Raw genomic sequence first — 17,456 nt, forward strand, 5'->3', positions numbered from 1 at the left:
CTCCAAAGAAATCGAAATAAAGTTATAGAGTTCTACAGTAACAACTCAAATATTAGCCTGTTTTCCATCATCTATTCTCATTCAAATACTAAGTATTCTAAGTATGGGCACATGAAAATGTGAAGAGAGTAAACAAGTTGAAGAATTGTTCTCAGTAAATGATTTGTTGCCAATACTACCACCATACATGAGAAACATTATTTTGAATTCTCTTACCTACCATTAAGTTTTTGACTGTTCACAACCCAGCAATATGACCTTGAATGTTATTCTACTTCTAGGAGATAGGCATATCCAAGTAGTCATATATAGAGAGAGCAAAGTAGAAATGATCTTCAGCATGACGATGATGCTTCTCCACAAATGGTGGCATGTTGTGGAGAATCGCATATGATTTCAATATCCCATAACCATTATGTCCTCCTGATTATAATTTCTAAGAACTGTTAGATCTTCTGCAAGGTTTGAGCAGCCACAATATTTGGTATAATTCTTGTTTTAAAAAGTTGGAATTACTCTGGCTGAACTAAATCTTGATTACCTTAGCATCAATCAATAGCTCTTGGACTAACTACCAGAGGTCTGCTTCATGGGGTTTAACTCATCAAAGCTCATGTGTCATATGATTTGGCTCTCAGTTTGATGTCAAACAACTGGGTTAATATTAATTAGGTTAATCTTAGTCTTAGGCTAAATGCTAAAATTGAATCTTAATCTCCATAGACATTATTGGTATATGATACCAGTTAATTCAATCTAGAGAGAGAAAATTCCGCTTAATCCAGGTATAATCTTTCTTTTCTTTTCTCTTTTTTTTTTTTTTGGCCTTTTAGCCTCCTTGAGCAAAAATGGTGGCTTACCACCTGAAATCCATTAAGCTCAGAAAACAAAAGCTACTAAGAGGGGTGATATATATTTATATGTTAAATCTAAAAATTATTTTTATAATTTAAAATTTATTTTCATACAAAGAATTTAGATCTAAAATTTTATTTTAAAATCTAAAATTTGATTTTAGAATCTAAAATTTGTGTTTGTGTATGAGGATTTTGATCATAAAAAAATCAAAATTAAGCCATGTAATAAGATTGCATCTAAAGTTTTTGATTAGAGTCATATGGGTCTAATTCGATTAAGTAATTGATCGAACCGAGTCAAGTGTTGATTAGGATCAGATCAATTAAGTTAAATAATCATGCAATTATTGTTGATTGAATCGATTGAGTCCCATGTGTAGATTAATCTCCATAGACATTATTGGTATATGATACCAGTTAATTCAATCTAGAGAGAGAAAATTCTGCTTAATCCAGGTATAATCTTTCTTTTCTTTTCCCTTTTTTTTTTGGCCTTTTAGCCTCTTTGAGCAAAAATGGTGGCTTACCACCTGAAATCCATTAAGCTCAGAAAACAAAAGCTACTAAGAGGGGTGATATATATTTATATGTTAAATCTAAAAATTATTTTTATAATTTAAAATTTATTTTCATACAAAGAATTTAGATTTAAAATTTGATTTTAGAATATAAAATTTGTGTTTGTGTATGAAGATTTTGGTCATAAAAAAATCAAAATTAGGCCATGTAATAAGATTGCATCTAAAGTTTTTGATTAGAGTCATATCGGTCTAATTCGATTAAGTAATTGATTGAACCGAGTCAAGTGTTGATTAGGATTAGATCAATTAAGTTAAATAATCATGCAATTATTGTTGATTGAATCGATTGAGTCCCATGTGTGGATTAATCTCCATAGACATTATTGATATATGATACCAGTTAATTCAATCTAGAGGGAGAAAATTCTGCTTAATCCAGTTATAATCTTTCTTTTCTTTTTCCCTTTTTTTTTGGCCTTTTAGCCTCCTTGAGCAAAAATGGTGGCTTACCACCTGAAATCCATTAAGCTCAGAAAACAAAAGCTACTAAGAGGGGTGATATATATTTATATGTTAAATCTAAAAATTATTTTTATAATTTAAAATTTATTTTCATACAAAGAATTTAGATCTAAAATTTGATTTTAGAATCTAAAATTTGTGTTTGTGTATGAGGATTTTGGTCATAAAAAAATCAAAATTAGGCCATGTAATAAGATTGCATCTAAAGTTTTTGATTAGAGTCATATCGGTCTAATTCGATTAAGTAATTGATCAAACCGAGTCAAGTGTTGATTAGGATTAGATCAATTAAGTTAAATAATCATGTAATTATTGTTGATTGAATCGATTGAGTCCCATGTGTAGATTAATCTCCATAGATATTATTGGTATATGATATCAGTTAATTCAATCTAGAGGGAGAAAATTCCACTTAATCCAGTTATAATCTTTCCTTTCTTTTCCCCTTTTTTTTTTTTGGCCTTTTAGCCTCCTTGAGCAAAAATGGTGGCTTACCACCTGAAATCCATTAAGCTCAGAAAACAAAAGCTACTAAGAGGGGTGATCCTGAGATTTGATTGGCCACACCAATTCAACTCAGACAGATGACAGGCAGGTAGAAACTTCACACTGGAATATATTTTCAAACTGAGCTTTAACTACCATCAAACTATAAGTAATAGCTATGTTGCCTGTCTAATTTGATCATCCTAAGTCCTACATCACTGTCTGTTCAGATGTGGTGCTATATTGTTTTTGCTGCACAATACATAGGTCTTGGTGTCCCTTATTTTTTTCGCAGTTCAATGCCTTCAGTAAAGCATAACTTTTCTCTTGATGGCTACACCATCTTTTTTCTGTACGAATGCCGAAAGGTGTTTGAAATATTGTCCAATGAAATGGTCCCAAACCAGCTGCAGAACTTTAAAATCGTCCACAACCAGCTGCAGAACTTTAAAATGGTCCAAAACCAGCTGCACAACTTTTATCTGTTCCTTCAGTGAATAGCAGTTGTTTGGGGTAAGTCAAGCTGGACAAGATCCATTCCTGATGGAGTCAAAGAGACAGCTAATGGCCACAACATCAGAGCATAAATATTTATCACATAAAAAAATATTGCCCCATATGAGTTCCCTCCATGTTAATATAATGACTGAAGCAATTGACAGGCATTGGGACCCAATTTACTTCAGACAACATAATCGTAATGAATGGCACTGTTAAAGCATAGGAGTAATGTTGCTTGGTTCTGCACCTTGAACATTGAATTCTTGTACAAATGCAGTCTCCTCATACCGATTGCTTGAGCAAGGGCTAATGAGCTGGGATTTGCTTTCTGGCACTTCAGATATGTTGAGTTTCCCATTAGAGTTCTGACTATAACTGCAAGTTAAATTTGGCACTTGAAAACCATAATTCCTAGCGGTACTTGGAGATTGAACATGGCTGCTTGGTGGAGTCACAGAAGGTAATCTAGACAGAAGCATCCCGAGACTGTAAGACATTGATGGGAGAAGGGGAGGGATGGACTGGAAAATGGTGTCCTTCATGGTGTTATCCCAATCAAAAGTAACTGACTTGCTTGCAAATTCCTCTTCCTTCTCACAATCAAGTCTCATCCTACACCTCGATATCTCGCTAAGCTGCAGGTTATGCTTGAGCATATTGATATAATGCTCTGAGGAAAGCTGGTAAGGTCGTTGCATAGCAAAGACACCAGGAATGCTCTGAAGGTAATTAAATTTTCTTTGTATATTGATCACGAAGTTAAGATCTTCTGCAACCTTTAGCAGCCAATGAGATACCAATTATTAAAAAAGAACCATAGTTCAACAAATTTATTATATATATATATATATATATATAAACTATAGATCAAGAAAATCCAAGAGAACACTTATTCTTGTTCATGTCCAAATCTCATTCTATAATTTATTATTTAGAATTTATATGCTAAGAATTGGAGGAATGACCTTATCTAGTGAACCCAGTTGCACCACACCTTCCTTTACGGCAACAATTGCAATAGTCTGCGAAGCAGTGGAGCATATAGCAAAAGATCAAACTTCTAAAAAAAAAGCTGCACTTTTTCTCTCAGGCAAAAAAAAAAAAAAAAACCGAAACAAAACAAAACAAAGTTGTGCTCCAGTTATTTGCCATTTAATAGTCATACCTGGATGCCAGAATTGAACTGCGATTCCCAAGCCTTTGGTTGCTGCTTACAGCATTATGGAAGAACATACATTAAAAGTGGGAAAAAAAAAAGAAAAGAAAGACAATTTCTAATACACTTAGAAGTAGGCCGGGATATCTACTTACTACGTCAAGTGTTGCATTCCATGAAGAAAAAAGGTTGGGATCAGCATGTGTGGGCAATTCCCTAAACACCCACTTGTGGCTGTTATCAGCTGCCACCTTCCCCATTAATCTGAGGAAATTGAACAAGAAAAAAAAAACACCCCCTTCATCCAATGCATTTAGTCTACATTGTTCTTTCATATTTTCACGATTAAATGATATGTAGAGGCAAGATCGTAGTTCACAATGTTCTCACCCTTCTCCATAATTGTAGACCTCATGTGACAACTTAAAGAAGATGTCTGGTCCAAAGCTGCCCTTTCCAGAAGCATTTCTGATTCGCTCGCACTCATCAAAATCGCAGAACCCGTCTTCCCACACTAGAATCCTGAATAAAAGATCATGCCAAAAGTCTCACAGAAAAAAGTGAAGGAGAATGGAAAGAAAGAAAGAAGTTTGCTTTCTATACATTGCAAAAACATTCCATTTTATATTTACCAATTTCTTTTGTTTCCACTGGACCGGTCTAAGATCCCTTGTCCATCATCCCACCTGCCACCAGTTTAACTCTTTATATCCAACTTACATCTTATGAAAACAAGAAGAGAGCCTGATTTCATTTCTTCGGTTTTAAGCTCTTACCTTGGTGGAGGATAGTTTCGAGGGAGGATTCTCCAGAAAACAGCATACACCCACTTGGAAGAGTTAGCAGGATTTTCTGAAGAACAAAAGCTTCTAAGAGCTTGCTGCCATAGACGATTAAGCAAAGGAAGTCCACCATCCATGACAAAAAGATTAAAAAACGGAGACCGCAAGTTCTCAGCTAATCTGAAGGCTCTCTTATAAGTAGGGGTGGGACAAAGAGTAGTACTTCCCTGCTTTCTACTTTTAAAACAAATCACTCCCGGTGTGCGCCCTCCCAACCGTTATCCTTTTCTCCTCTGGGGGTGAGCGCTTGCACACAGAAAAGGACTATAAATAGGCAACATGGTCATACTCTGGGTGTTTGGGGACATTTTGGCTTCAGGTAAAGATTTGGAATTTGGAAAACACATGATAAAGTCCTCAAAAGTTCAGAAAGAATCCAAACAATAAAAATCTTAAAATAACAACAATATAAAAAAATGTAAAATTACTAAAATGTCTTTATACTCATGTGAAAACAAGCATAAGAGACCGAACAATAGCAAAAACAACAGTGCTGACAATAATATATAGCATTGCTAATTTGTAATCCAAGAAAGATTTCTTCAATTAGTGGTGAATCATTTTTTGATGGTTATGAATCATCTAAATATAATTTGGACAATAATAAGAGAGAAAAATATAGAAAAACCTTTTAATTCAGAAAATACTGCTGCTAAGATCCTTATAGTTTGTTGGCTTATTATCTATTGGTGAGCTTTCAATGCGCCACTTGCTGCGGAAAACTTGGGACTACTTGGCATATGTGGTGGAAGCCATAGACCTGGGTTGTAATAATAGTATGGCAATAATTGAATTTGATTGGTGCCTACTGTTGGAGCCGTTGAATGGACAAAGCGTATCTTTGAACACCGACAGCGAATACATGAAGGAAAATATGTTCCATGAGACTCAGATTTTCCAGCAGTCGAATGTCCATCTCATTGCCCTGCAGGCTTGTGTGGTCCTCCTACCTTTAGTGAGGACAACATAGACTAGGGAAGAAGGCACCATGCACTCATAGATAGGGTTGTTTGTCTCTTGGGCAGTAAGTGGATGAATGATGAAAATCTCCATTAAATTGGGTTTCTTAGCTGAGCAATATCTATTATCTCTCTATTCTAATATATACAATATCCAAAATCTGGAGAGGAGTGCACTGGTGAAGCTCTGCCTTCATGTTTTTGGATTTCCATGGCCACACTCTGTTGAAACTCCCTAGTGTGCTTGTGTGGTTCCATCTCCACAATGCTGAAACCACTCTAATCATATACTGGCATACCTTAATTTAGTAGTTACTCATAGGGTCGGAGAGATATATATGATAGGAAAAAGAATATATTAAATTATCACATTACCCAAATGATATATTGACATCGTAAGTTCACATCAATCTGTGGTACCTCTCGCGTGTGAACCACACATTCTACACCCTATGATAGAGCTAGGCAGATTAGAACTTATTAATGCCATGCCAAAACCAATGGGAAACAGAGAGAGATGAAAACCCACATCAAACCATGTGCGTTCCTTAAAAAAAAAAAAAACAAATTAAACCATGTGTACTGTTGGGAAACAAGTGCTCAGAGTTTTTTCATGAATAACCATTATTACTCCCGTTTGTTATATGCTTTATTATAGTATGGAGCATTAACTTCAAAAAATATCAAAGCAAATAAGCAAAAGACTGAAATAAATCAGTTGTACTTTCTCTTCTTCTTCTTTTTTTTTGGTACATCTATCTTTTTTTTTTTTTTTTGTTAAGGAAACACTTGAGAACAGGTAAGCAGAAGGGATCCCCTTCTCCCCATCTTTTCAGGCGGGCCTACAGGTATACAATTAAATAAAAAGATTGTTCTTGCATTTTACATTAAGATAAGAATAATTTTTTGATAAATTTTGAAATAATAGAGAATATGATGTTGAATGCATGCCCTAGAAGTCAATCTTGACTGACACATTTTATATCTCTAGGGCATCATTTTATACTTATTGGGCAGTTATATTACCATTCATGTTTATGTGTTCATAAATCATCTAAGGAATTAACAAGATGATGACATATATTCTCAAAGAGTTGAGAATTTGAGGCATGTGTCATTAATGGTTGATTCCTAAGTTGCTCCTGGTCATAGGATCATTATGGAGATGGTGATTGATCCGGATAGACTAGTGCATGGATCGCTTCCTTCGAGCAGATGGATCTCGAGTTTACAATGTAGAGACACTGGAGCGAGAGTGTAGGCGGTTGTTAAAGAACAACTAGCACTAAGCGTGACCAACATGAGAAGTCACATGGATGTCTACTCACTCGTTAATGACTTCCTCGATGCTGTAGTTGTATGACTAGTCCTTTGACCTGAGACGACACTACTGCTCGCAGTGAGGCTGTTGGAGTTTGACTAACACATCAACATGGGTCTCAAAGAGTCTTTATAGTGGATGTTGGCGACAGTTGATCCACTGTAGGAGTAGGATGTGTATCAAGATGGGATCTATCGATCCTAAAGAAGGGAGTAGTCCTATAGGATTTAAGAGGCTGAGTCCTTAAATCTATGGCCATAGTATTGTGATTGATAGAAAAGAGTTTTCATAGAGTCACATATGGATTCGAGCTGATTGAATCTATTATATGATTAATGTTGAGATTTGACGATTCATCCATGACCTACCATCTGATCGGGACTTAAGATAGAGGGACTGTATCATGCGCTAACTGCACTTAGAGGTTCATATTTTATTCTGCTGAGTTGTCACTACATACTGCTAGGTGTCACTGGTGGATTGTGAGACTCACAAGGATCATCTTGATGATCAATGATCCTTGGTGGAGAGAGTTGGAATTGTTCCAATCCATTGAAAAGTGTTTCAATGATATTATGATAGAGATCATAATATATCTCATTACCAGACAGAATAGAATCTATGGGGTCACACACAAAAGAGATTTTTGACTGACCAGATGGTTAAATTACGATTATGAATCATAAAAAGAATTTGATTATCAATTTGATTGATAATTGATCTAATGTAAATGTTGCATTATGTAACTTGCTAAAGAGTTAGTGAGTTATAGGAAGATTAATTAGTAATAGGATTACTAATTGGCTCAATTTGATTGAGTATTGGAGTTTGTATCAAGCCCAATTTGATTGGATTTAATTTGACTCATTTTGAGTTTGATTTGATCAACCCTATGGGGTTATAGGATAACCCCAAAAGGATTGAATGATTAGTCCCAGTTGAATTAGGATTTAGGTTTGACTCAATTCCTAATTAGACTAGGATGTATGTATTTCTAATTGGACTAAGAATCTTCATTTTCATACTGCACCAAATTCTAATAGAATTAGGATTAAAATTGAATTTGACTCAAGCACCAAGAAAAAGTCCAATTGGACTAGGACTCCTCCAATTAGAAGACATCCAATCTAAATTAATTGGACTCCAAATCACATTTGGATTCCTATCTTTTTAAGTCTAATCTGGTCATAATATGATTAGATTAATTGATATTTTAATTAGATTTAAAACAGTAATTTAAATGAAGAGTCTCATGAAGATTAAACTTCCTTCTCCCATGCACCATAGGAGTCCCACGCCACTTAGAATTTGTGCGCCACATATGTCCAACCCCCACCTGGTTTCCATGCCATATTTACTCCTCTTTTTACCGTGTAAGAAGGCCTTAAAATCCCCTTATTCCCATGAGAAACATGGGCGTGAGATTGGTTATGGGTGGCATCCAAATATTGCTAGAGTCCAAGGTTTCAAGGACTCTATCTCCTAATCAGATTTGAACTCATCCAATGCCTATAAAAGACCACCTATATGGATGGTTTGGGAGAGGAAGACTAGCAGGTTATGACGCCCAAAAACCAGAGCATTGGCATGGAGAAAAACAAGGGAAGAAGGGGCGGCATCCATGGGTTTGGCGTGAGGTGAGTTGATCTCCATATCTCTTCTTTCTTACACAATCAAAGATTGATTGTTTTGGACATCCTCCTCTATCCCTCTTATCCATGTTTAGACATGGATGTCTTTTCTTCTTTTTATCCAAAAATTGGACAAAATTTATTACATCTCTATTGTAGAGATTTGGTGCATGAATTTTTAGAAAGAAAAGAGAAGAAAGGGTTCTTCTCATGATCTCTAGTGTAGAGATCAAGATCCTCCTACATCTTATTTTCTAAGAGTGTCTTGAGAGAAAAAAAATTTTTAACTGTCAAAATACGATCTCTGCAAGGAAACTAGCATCCCGATGAGATCAAAAGACTTCTGATCAGATCAGAGTCTCGTGTGGATACCCGTAGAGGTCGGATACTTATGCAGCTACAAGGACCTTTGAAGGATATCCATGATCATCTGTTCGCGTTGAAGATTGATCCATATCCAGGTATATTTTTATTTATTTTTCTCTATTTGATTTCTGCATCGAATCTTATCTCGCATATGATGATTTTGGTTATGGTTTGAATATATGATCTTATGCATGCTTAGATTAAATTAGATTTAATCTGAAAATTTTTTAAATTTTGCTGCGTACTCTTTTTGCAAAATCATACATGCATGAAACCATAAAACTCCAATAGTGGTATCAGAGCCATATCATATGCATGGCAGATTGGCTTTAGTGCAAGTGGGAGATTGTTGGATGCATGCCCTAGAAGCCAATCTTGGCTGACATATTTTATATCTCTAGGATATGATTTTGTATTTATTGGACAGTTATATTACCATTCATATTTATGTGTCCATGAATCATCCAAGCGATTAACAAGATGATGACACATATTCTCAAAGAATTGAGAATTTGAGGTATGTGTCATTAATGGTTGATTCCTAAATTGCTTCCGGTCATAAGATCATCATGGAGATGGTGATCGATTTGAATAGATCAGTGCATGGATTACTTCTTTCGGATAGATGGATCTCGAGTCTGCAGTGTAAAGACATTGGAACGAGAGTCCAGGTGGTTGTTAGAGAACAACTAGCACTGAGCGTGATCAATACGAGAAGTCACATGGATGTCTGCTCACTCGTTAGTGATTTTCTCGATGCTGTAGTTGTATGACTAATCTTTTGATCTGAGATGATACTACTATTCGTAGTGAGGCTGCTGGAGTTTGACTGACACATCAATATGGGTCTTAAGTAGCCCTTGTAGTGGATGTTTGTGATAGTTGGTCCACTGTAGGAGTGAGGTATGCATCAAGATGGGATCCATCGATCCTAGCAAAAGAGAATAGTCCTATGAGATTTAAGAGGCTGAGTCCTTAAATCTATGCCATAGCATTGTGATTGATGAAAAAAAATTTTCATAGAGTCACATATGGACTCGAGCTGATTGAATCTATTATATGACCGATGTTGAGGTTTGACGATTCATCCATGACCTACCATCTGGTCGGAACTCACGATAGATGGACTGTATCATGCACTAACTGCACCTAGAGGCTCATATTTTATTCTGCTGAGTTACCACTACATCCTGTTAGGTGTCACTGATGGATTGTGAAACTCACAAGGATCATCTTGATGATCAATAATCCTTGATGGACAGAGTTGGAATTGTTCTAATCCATTAAAAAGTGTTTCAATGATATTGTGATAGAGATCACAATATATCTTACTACCAGACAGAATAAAATATATGGGGTCACACATAAAGAGGTTTTTGACTGATCAGATGGTTGAATTATGATTATGAATCGTAACAAGGATTTGATTATCAATTTGATTGATAATTGATCTAATGCAAATATTGCATTATGTAACTCGCTAAAGAGTTAGTGAGTTATAGAAGAATTAATTAGCAATAGGATTGTTAATTGGCTCAATTTGATTGAGCATTGGGACTTGTATTAAGTTCAATTTGATTGGATTTAATTTGACTCATTTTGGATTTAATTTGATCAACCCTATGGGGTTATAGGATAACCCCAAAAGGATTGGATGATTGGTCCCAGTTGAATTAGGATTTAGATTTGATCTAATTTTTAATTAGACTAGGATGTATGTATTTCTAATTGGACTAAGAATCTTCATTTTCATGCTGCACCAAATCCTAATGGGATTAGGATTAAAATTGAGTTTAACTCAAGCACCAAGAAAGAGTCCAATTGGACTAGGACTCCTCCTCCAATTAGAAGATATCCAATCTAAATTAATTGGACTTCAAATCATATTTAGATTTCTATCTTTTTAAGTCTAATCTGATCATAATATGATTAAAATTAATTGATATTTTAATTAGATTTAAAACAGTAATTTAAATGAAAAGTCCCATGAAGATTAAACTTCCTTCTCTCATGCACCATAGGAGTCCCATGCCACTTAGAATTTGTGTGCCACATATGTCCAACCCCCACTTGGTTTCCATGCCATATTTACTCATCTTTTTACCATGTAAGAAGGCCTTAAAATCCCCTTATTCCCATGAGAAACATGGGCGTGAGATTGGTCATGGGCGGCGTCCAAATATTGCTAGAGTCTAAGGTTTCAAGGACTTTATTTCTTAATCTAATTTGAACTCATCCAACGCCTATAAAAGACCACTTATATGGGACGGTTTGGGAGGGGAAGACCAGCAGGTTATGACACCCAAAAACTAGAGCATTGGCGTGGAGAAAAACAAAGGAAGAAGGGGTGGCGTCCATGGGTTTGGCGTGAGGTGAGTTGATCTCTATATCTTTTCTTTCTTACACAACCAAAGGTTGGTTGTTTTGGACATCTTCCTCTATCTCTCTTGTCCATATTTAGACATACATGTCTCCTCTTCTTTTTATCCAAAAGTTAAAAAAAAATTTATTACATCTCTATTGTAGAGATTTGATGTATGAATTTTTAAGAAGAAAAGAGAAGAAAAGATTCTTCTCATGATCTCTAGCGTAGAGATCAAGATTCTCTTACATCTTCTTATTCTCTAAGAGTGTCTTGAGAGAAAAGAAGATTTTCAACCGTCAAGATGCGACTCTATAAAGAAACTAGCACCTCGGTGAGATCAAAAGACTTCCGATCAGATCAGAATCTCGTGTGGATATCCGTAGAGGTCGGACACTTGTGCGGCTACAAAGGATCTTCGAAGGACATCCATGATCATCTGTTTGCATTGAAAATTGATCCATATCCAGGTATATTTTTATTTATTTTTTCTATTTGATTTTTGTATCTGAATCTTATCTCACATATGATGATTCTGGTTATGGTTTGAAGATATGATCTTATGCATGCTTAGATTAAATTAGATTTAATTTAAAATTTTTTTAAATTTTGCTATATACTCTTTTTATAAAATCATACATGTATGAAACCATAAAACTCCAACATATGAATGGTTAAGAGTTTCTTGTTTTGAGACCTTTATCCATGTGTATGGAAGTTTCATGTATTAACTCCATTATTTATATGCTAATGAGATCATTATTTTTATTTTTTTATAACATAATATTCACTCTCCCACTAAAGACCTAATTATTATTATTTTTTGTAATATAAAAATTTATCACCTTCTCTCTTTTCTAGACCATTACTTTGGATAACAATTGATCATATTAACTTGGGTAGGCTCTATGAGCCTTTAAAAAGGATATTCACTATTAGCCTCTAATGCATATAATATATCATACAAGTCATTCTTATTCTACTATAAATAATACTTGAGAGTTCTCCGGCCAAAGAAAGATGTTCTCTTGGTGGAGCTTTAGGCTCAATCTTTTAAGAAAGATGTTCTTCTAGTGGAATTTTGGACTTAACCTCTCATGCAGAGTTCATCTTCAGCTATGTGATGATCTAGTTTTTTTTTTTTTGTAGAATATGATGATCTAGTTGGATGATTGTTGTCATGCTTCAAACCATTTACGTGAGTTGATTGGGTGATACGGCCACATAATCCTAAGACATGCCTTAAAGACATGTAAGGCTTATAACAGACTCCATCACTTGAACTCCATGCTCAAACCCACTCAGTGCTATTCCTATGACTCTAAAAGGAAAGAGAGAATTGGGGTTATAAGTTTTGCAATCCAATAGAAATCCCATCATATACTTATACCAATATAATAATAATATAATTTAAAATAATGAGTAAGTAATATTAAAAAAAATCATATATTATAAAATCTCATGTCAAATATCCAATATAACTCAGCAGTTATATAAACATATATCATAAATCATGTATTATCACAAATTCATCATAAAAATCATCAATAAGTTCATGTGACATATCATTTATGTTTCATTAATATATTCTAAATCAATGATTATTTTTTTATTTTAGACTAATCACGATCATTCTTCAGCCCTTAACTGACAATCCATAAATCAGGCTTCAACCCATGATGGCAAACCATAATATCTGCTCTTCAGTTTGCAGTGGCAAATTAAAATATCCATGCTTCGATCCATAGAAGCAAACCATAATATCCGCACTTTAGTCTGGGATGGTAAACCAGGATACTATGATTCGGTCCATGACTGACAATCCAATATATCATGATTCGGCCTGTGACAAATAATGCACCATCATGGCTAGTCCAAATCCTCTTACACAATCAATATACTATTCAATAATTTCATATTATATTTTTTTCTCAATTTCAAACACCCAATATTTTATTTTTCATCAACCAAAATCCTTAATATATGATGCAAATATAATAAGGAATTATATATTGAACATGAAATCAGACATCATCATACATAATATAAAAAAAAAAATCATATATATAGGTGATCATGTAAAGAGATCCTTACCTTTATCAGTCTCAGATCTAAGTATAACAATCAATCTACTTCTCGATCTATGAACTCGAGGTCAAGCTATTCTACTCAACACCATTTTATGCAGACAATTTCATCTCTATATAGTCAGAGTCAAATCTAAGAATCATATGTAATTAAGGATCGACAAAAGTACAAAAAAAATATCCTAAATGTTGTAGGTCAGGACCCCTTCTAGAATTAACCAATTGATCTCGATTTATCTAAATTCTAGACCATCCACTGGTCCATAAGATCTTTAGAATGAGAAATCCATGAAGAGAGAGAAAGTTGTAAAGAGAGAGAAACTAGAGAGAAAAGGTATAGTAGAGAGAAAAAGTGGAGAGAGAAATTAAGGAAGGCAAATGAAGAGAGAGAGAAACTCTCTCCTTTTCTCTTTTTCTCTTTTCTCCTTTCTTTTTCTTCTCTTTTATTTTTTTAATCTTTCTTCTTCATGGAAACAAGGGAAGGGAAGGTCTTAAGCCAACCATTTTCCATGGTGATGCCCTCGATGACAACTCTGATGGCTACGGACCCCATGGCTTTGACCCTTGGCAACTGGAGCATGATTGATGTAGCGACTGGTCTAATGGAAGCAAAAAAGAAAGAAACAAGAGAAAACCTTATTCACGGAATCTAATGACCGTCTAACTAGCAAAAGCATCAAAGAAATTGGAAAGAAGGGGAAAGAGGTTCAGAGGCCATACCTTGTCTTTGGCGAGGTGTTTGGTTCTCTTTTTCGGTGAAAACGATGGTGGCTCAATGGAAATACTTGAGGGAAAGTCAAGTCCCATGGATTTCATTAGCAATTTGATCGAGGATGAGGGGCAATGCCTAAAGGGAAGATGTGGCATTTTTTTATAAGAAAAATGCTAAGATATCGTCAAAATCCAATGAGCCATAGAACTTCCTTTTCACTGAACTTGGGAGAGGAGGTAGACTCCCATCGGAACTCCTTTTCTACCTCACATGCCCAGCATTAAGGTTAAGAAATTTTATTTACCTTTTGGGCCACTCTAAAATCATGTGGAAAAAAATATATTCTTGGTAGTCCAAAAACCAGATCTTCGCAATCATATCCTAGAGAGGATAAGCCAAAGATGTTAGTTGTATTAATTAGTTCGTGTCCTTTGCCAACCATGGAGAGCAAGATTTCTGCGCCTTAATTTGATTAGTGTTATCATCCTCAAAAGAAATTTTTATTCTCTATTGTTACTCTTGTCCTAATTATTGTACTTTGCATCAACAAAGATTAATATATACAACAATAACTTCTTGAAATTAGTCCATTATGTACGCAAGTAATTCAAGAACAAGCAACAACAAAGATAACCAATATAAATAACAACTAAGACCTTGGTGTAGTGTGGAGCATCATTATTTGCAGGAAAGATAACCCACTAATATTCCCATGCAAACAAGCAAGAAAGATAGAAAATACTAGACAAAATAATTTCCCCTAAGGAAAAACAACAGATATACTAAAACAAAAGGGCATATTATTAATTCTATTTGAAAATCATTGAGTGGTGTTATCCGAAAACTGTCCATGTCCTTCCTCTTATACTAACTCCTTGACAGCACTGGGGGAGGGGGTGGTTGGCGGGGGCCGGGGCGGTTAGGGGGTGTGGTGTTGTGGAATCACGTTTAAAATATTGCACAATAAAATAAATAGGAATTGTACAATAAAACATACCTTCCACCATCCATATGATTCCATGGTAAACTACTTCAATCCGTAGCACTCCTGCTGTCCATGAAATTGGCTTCCACAAATTAGTGAGGCAATTCAATCTATCAAATATCAATGCATCTCCATGAATCAAAAGAAGGCCTTAGTCTCTGAAAAAGAATACATTTCGAAATTCTCTGCTTACAGCTGGAGCGAATAATATCCTACCTTAGCTTTGCATTTAGAGGTGGGGTTGGGCCAAACTGGGCTTGATTCAAGTGTGACGGATAATAACATATGCAACCTCGATCACAACCGACCAAGCCTATTACTTGATTACGACTTTCTGATCTATTCTCACTGATGGGTGAACATCCATCACCCAATCGTCCTACTTTACATGGTCCCACTCATATCCTACCTAATTATGAATTACCGTATAAAAATGAGAGAAAAGAATAGAAACTTAACCTCTTGCCTTCACCCCATAAAAAAGTGAGAAAAAGAGTAAAAACTTAACCCCTTATCTTCACCTTAGAAAGAGATTACTTGAGTAGTGGTCCTGCAAAGTGCATATGGCATCATAAAGTTCTGTGCAGCCACAAATGGCGATCATCAAGAAATGGACAGCTATGGAATAAGACAATCCATAAGTACATATTGTATTATACATGGCATACAATATTTGATGGCCATCTATTTTTTGATGGCAGCCATTCAGAAACACAGTACTTTATGGTGCACGGGCCACACCACAGAGGATCTTGATTGTATTTCTAATGATCGAATTCATACAAAAGTTCTACCTTCATGAGCCGAGTTTTGATTGACCTGTACCCAACCTACTCAAAATTTAGGTCGAGAACTCTAAGTTATATCTAACCTAAATCAAACCACAAATTTAAACATGATTATGTTTGATTGGATTCTCTGGTCAAATCAATTTTTATCACCCTAGGGTTGGCCTATGAATCTTATTTCGATTCTTTATTTTAAGAAGATATTATTAGTCTAGTTAGATAGTGTAAATCTTCAAAGACATCTCCAAGATCATACCGTTAAATGCTTAAAAAATCATCACAGAATATTAAAAAAATTATTAATATGTATTTCCAAAATCTATTGCTGTATTTTTTTTTATTAAGATATTGCTGTAGTATATTTTTTGAGATTTCCATGGAACCTTCAAATTTTTAAGGATATATTTATAAAATTTATAACGATACATTTTTATCTTCAGATTTATTTTCATTATAAGCACATATATAAAAATACTAAAAATAATATATATGCACCTAAGAGAGATTTTTTCTTTTCTTTTCTTTTCTTCACACGTGAAGGGTGCGGAAATAAACGAGACCGGCACACTCCTGCGAACGTTCACTCTCCCGCTACAAGACAAAAAGGTAACTCATCCCTTCGTCGAGCCTAATCACAATCACGCAGGTCTCCAGCTCCTGCTTCTTTCCATTCCAAAGATCCGAAAGGACGGCTCGCTGCCTATCTATCGTCGCCGATGGCATCCGACTTCCAAACCATCCCGGTGATAGGTATGGACAGATCCCTTCCCTTCCCTCTCTAAATTGATTCCGACTCACTTCCACTCTGTGCCATCAAATTTAGAATTTTGATTTCCCAATAACCTTTGATCGAGGCTTTTGAGTGTTAGCTCCAATAATGATTAAACTGAACTTCGGTTGGATTTTCTTGAATTCAAGGCAGTGGATGTGTGGCAGAATTTTAACTTGGTATAGGAAAATTAGAACGGAAGAACAAAAACCTTATTCATTTGTTTATTTATTTATTTTGTGCCAAGGGTTTTGCTTCAGCAAATATCTTGCATCATATTATATATTTTTGAGGTTTGATTGCATGGAGGCCTAGGTCTTCTATCGAGAAAAGAAAAGGAATAAATTTGAGAAAACATACGGCGTTCTGAAATTTTTCTAATATTTTATTATTATCATCTTGAAGATTCTTCCACTTTCTGTTTTTTTATTTGCTTTTGTTATTCTATAATATATATATATATATGTGTGTGTATCTATATATGTAGATATAATATATATATATATATATATATATATATGTATATATATATATATATGTATATATATATATATGTATATATATATATATATGTATATATATATATATATA

At 34.9% G+C, this 17,456-nt stretch overlaps 2 protein-coding genes across 4 annotated transcripts in view; one reads left to right on the plus strand and one right to left on the minus strand.

Annotated features, from left to right (window-relative positions):
• Window positions 1-2,962: 2,962 nt before the first annotated feature.
• Window positions 2,963-15,394, minus strand: LOC140852006 (protein RICE SALT SENSITIVE 3-like). 2 transcript variants are annotated; one of them, XM_073244619.1, is made up of 8 exons: window positions 15,321-15,394; window positions 4,820-4,895; window positions 4,676-4,729; window positions 4,434-4,565; window positions 4,199-4,307; window positions 4,053-4,094; window positions 3,853-3,909; window positions 2,963-3,663 (listed from the first exon to the last, which is right to left on the minus strand). In XM_073244619.1, exons 1-8 carry the CDS (start codon window positions 15,328-15,330, stop codon window positions 3,100-3,102), a joined length of 1,044 nt encoding a protein of 347 aa, XP_073100720.1. In that variant the 5' UTR covers window positions 15,331-15,394; the 3' UTR covers window positions 2,963-3,099. The 2 variants fall into 2 exon arrangements, with proteins under 2 accessions (XP_073100720.1, XP_073100719.1); XM_073244618.1 differs by lacking the exon at window positions 15,321-15,394 and having other exon boundaries at window positions 4,820-6,547.
• Window positions 15,395-16,660: 1,266 nt separating this feature from the next.
• LOC140852007 (homoarginine-6-hydroxylase 2-ODD-233-like) overlaps window positions 16,661-17,456 on the plus strand; it is a 13,188-nt gene continuing 12,392 nt past the window's right edge. The window contains exon 1 of one of the 2 annotated variants that reach the window (XM_073244620.1): window positions 16,661-16,846. In XM_073244620.1, the coding sequence (XP_073100721.1) occupies window positions 16,813-16,846 (34 nt within the window). In that variant the 5' untranslated portion in view covers window positions 16,661-16,812. The remainder of the gene's footprint in view (window positions 16,847-17,456) is intronic. The other variant, XM_073244621.1, reaches the window with a different exon arrangement.

Source organism: Elaeis guineensis, chromosome 10 (genome assembly GCF_000442705.2).
Source record: "Elaeis guineensis isolate ETL-2024a chromosome 10, EG11, whole genome shotgun sequence".
Taxonomy (NCBI): domain Eukaryota; kingdom Viridiplantae; phylum Streptophyta; class Magnoliopsida; order Arecales; family Arecaceae; genus Elaeis; species Elaeis guineensis.

Excerpts from the sequence above, each read along its gene's own strand:
- LOC140852006 (XM_073244618.1), bottom strand. The coding sequence starts at position 4,962 with ATGGATGGTGGACTTCCTTTGCTTAATCGTCTATGGCAGCAAGCTCTT. Across the intron at positions 4,566-4,675 it reads AGTGGAAACAAAAGAAATTG|GATTCTAGTGTGGGAAGACG; the intron begins GTAAATATAAAA and ends TCTTTTATTCAG. Across the intron at positions 3,910-4,052 it reads AGTTCAATTCTGGCATCCAG|ACTATTGCAATTGTTGCCGT; the intron begins GTATGACTATTA and ends ACTGCTTCGCAG.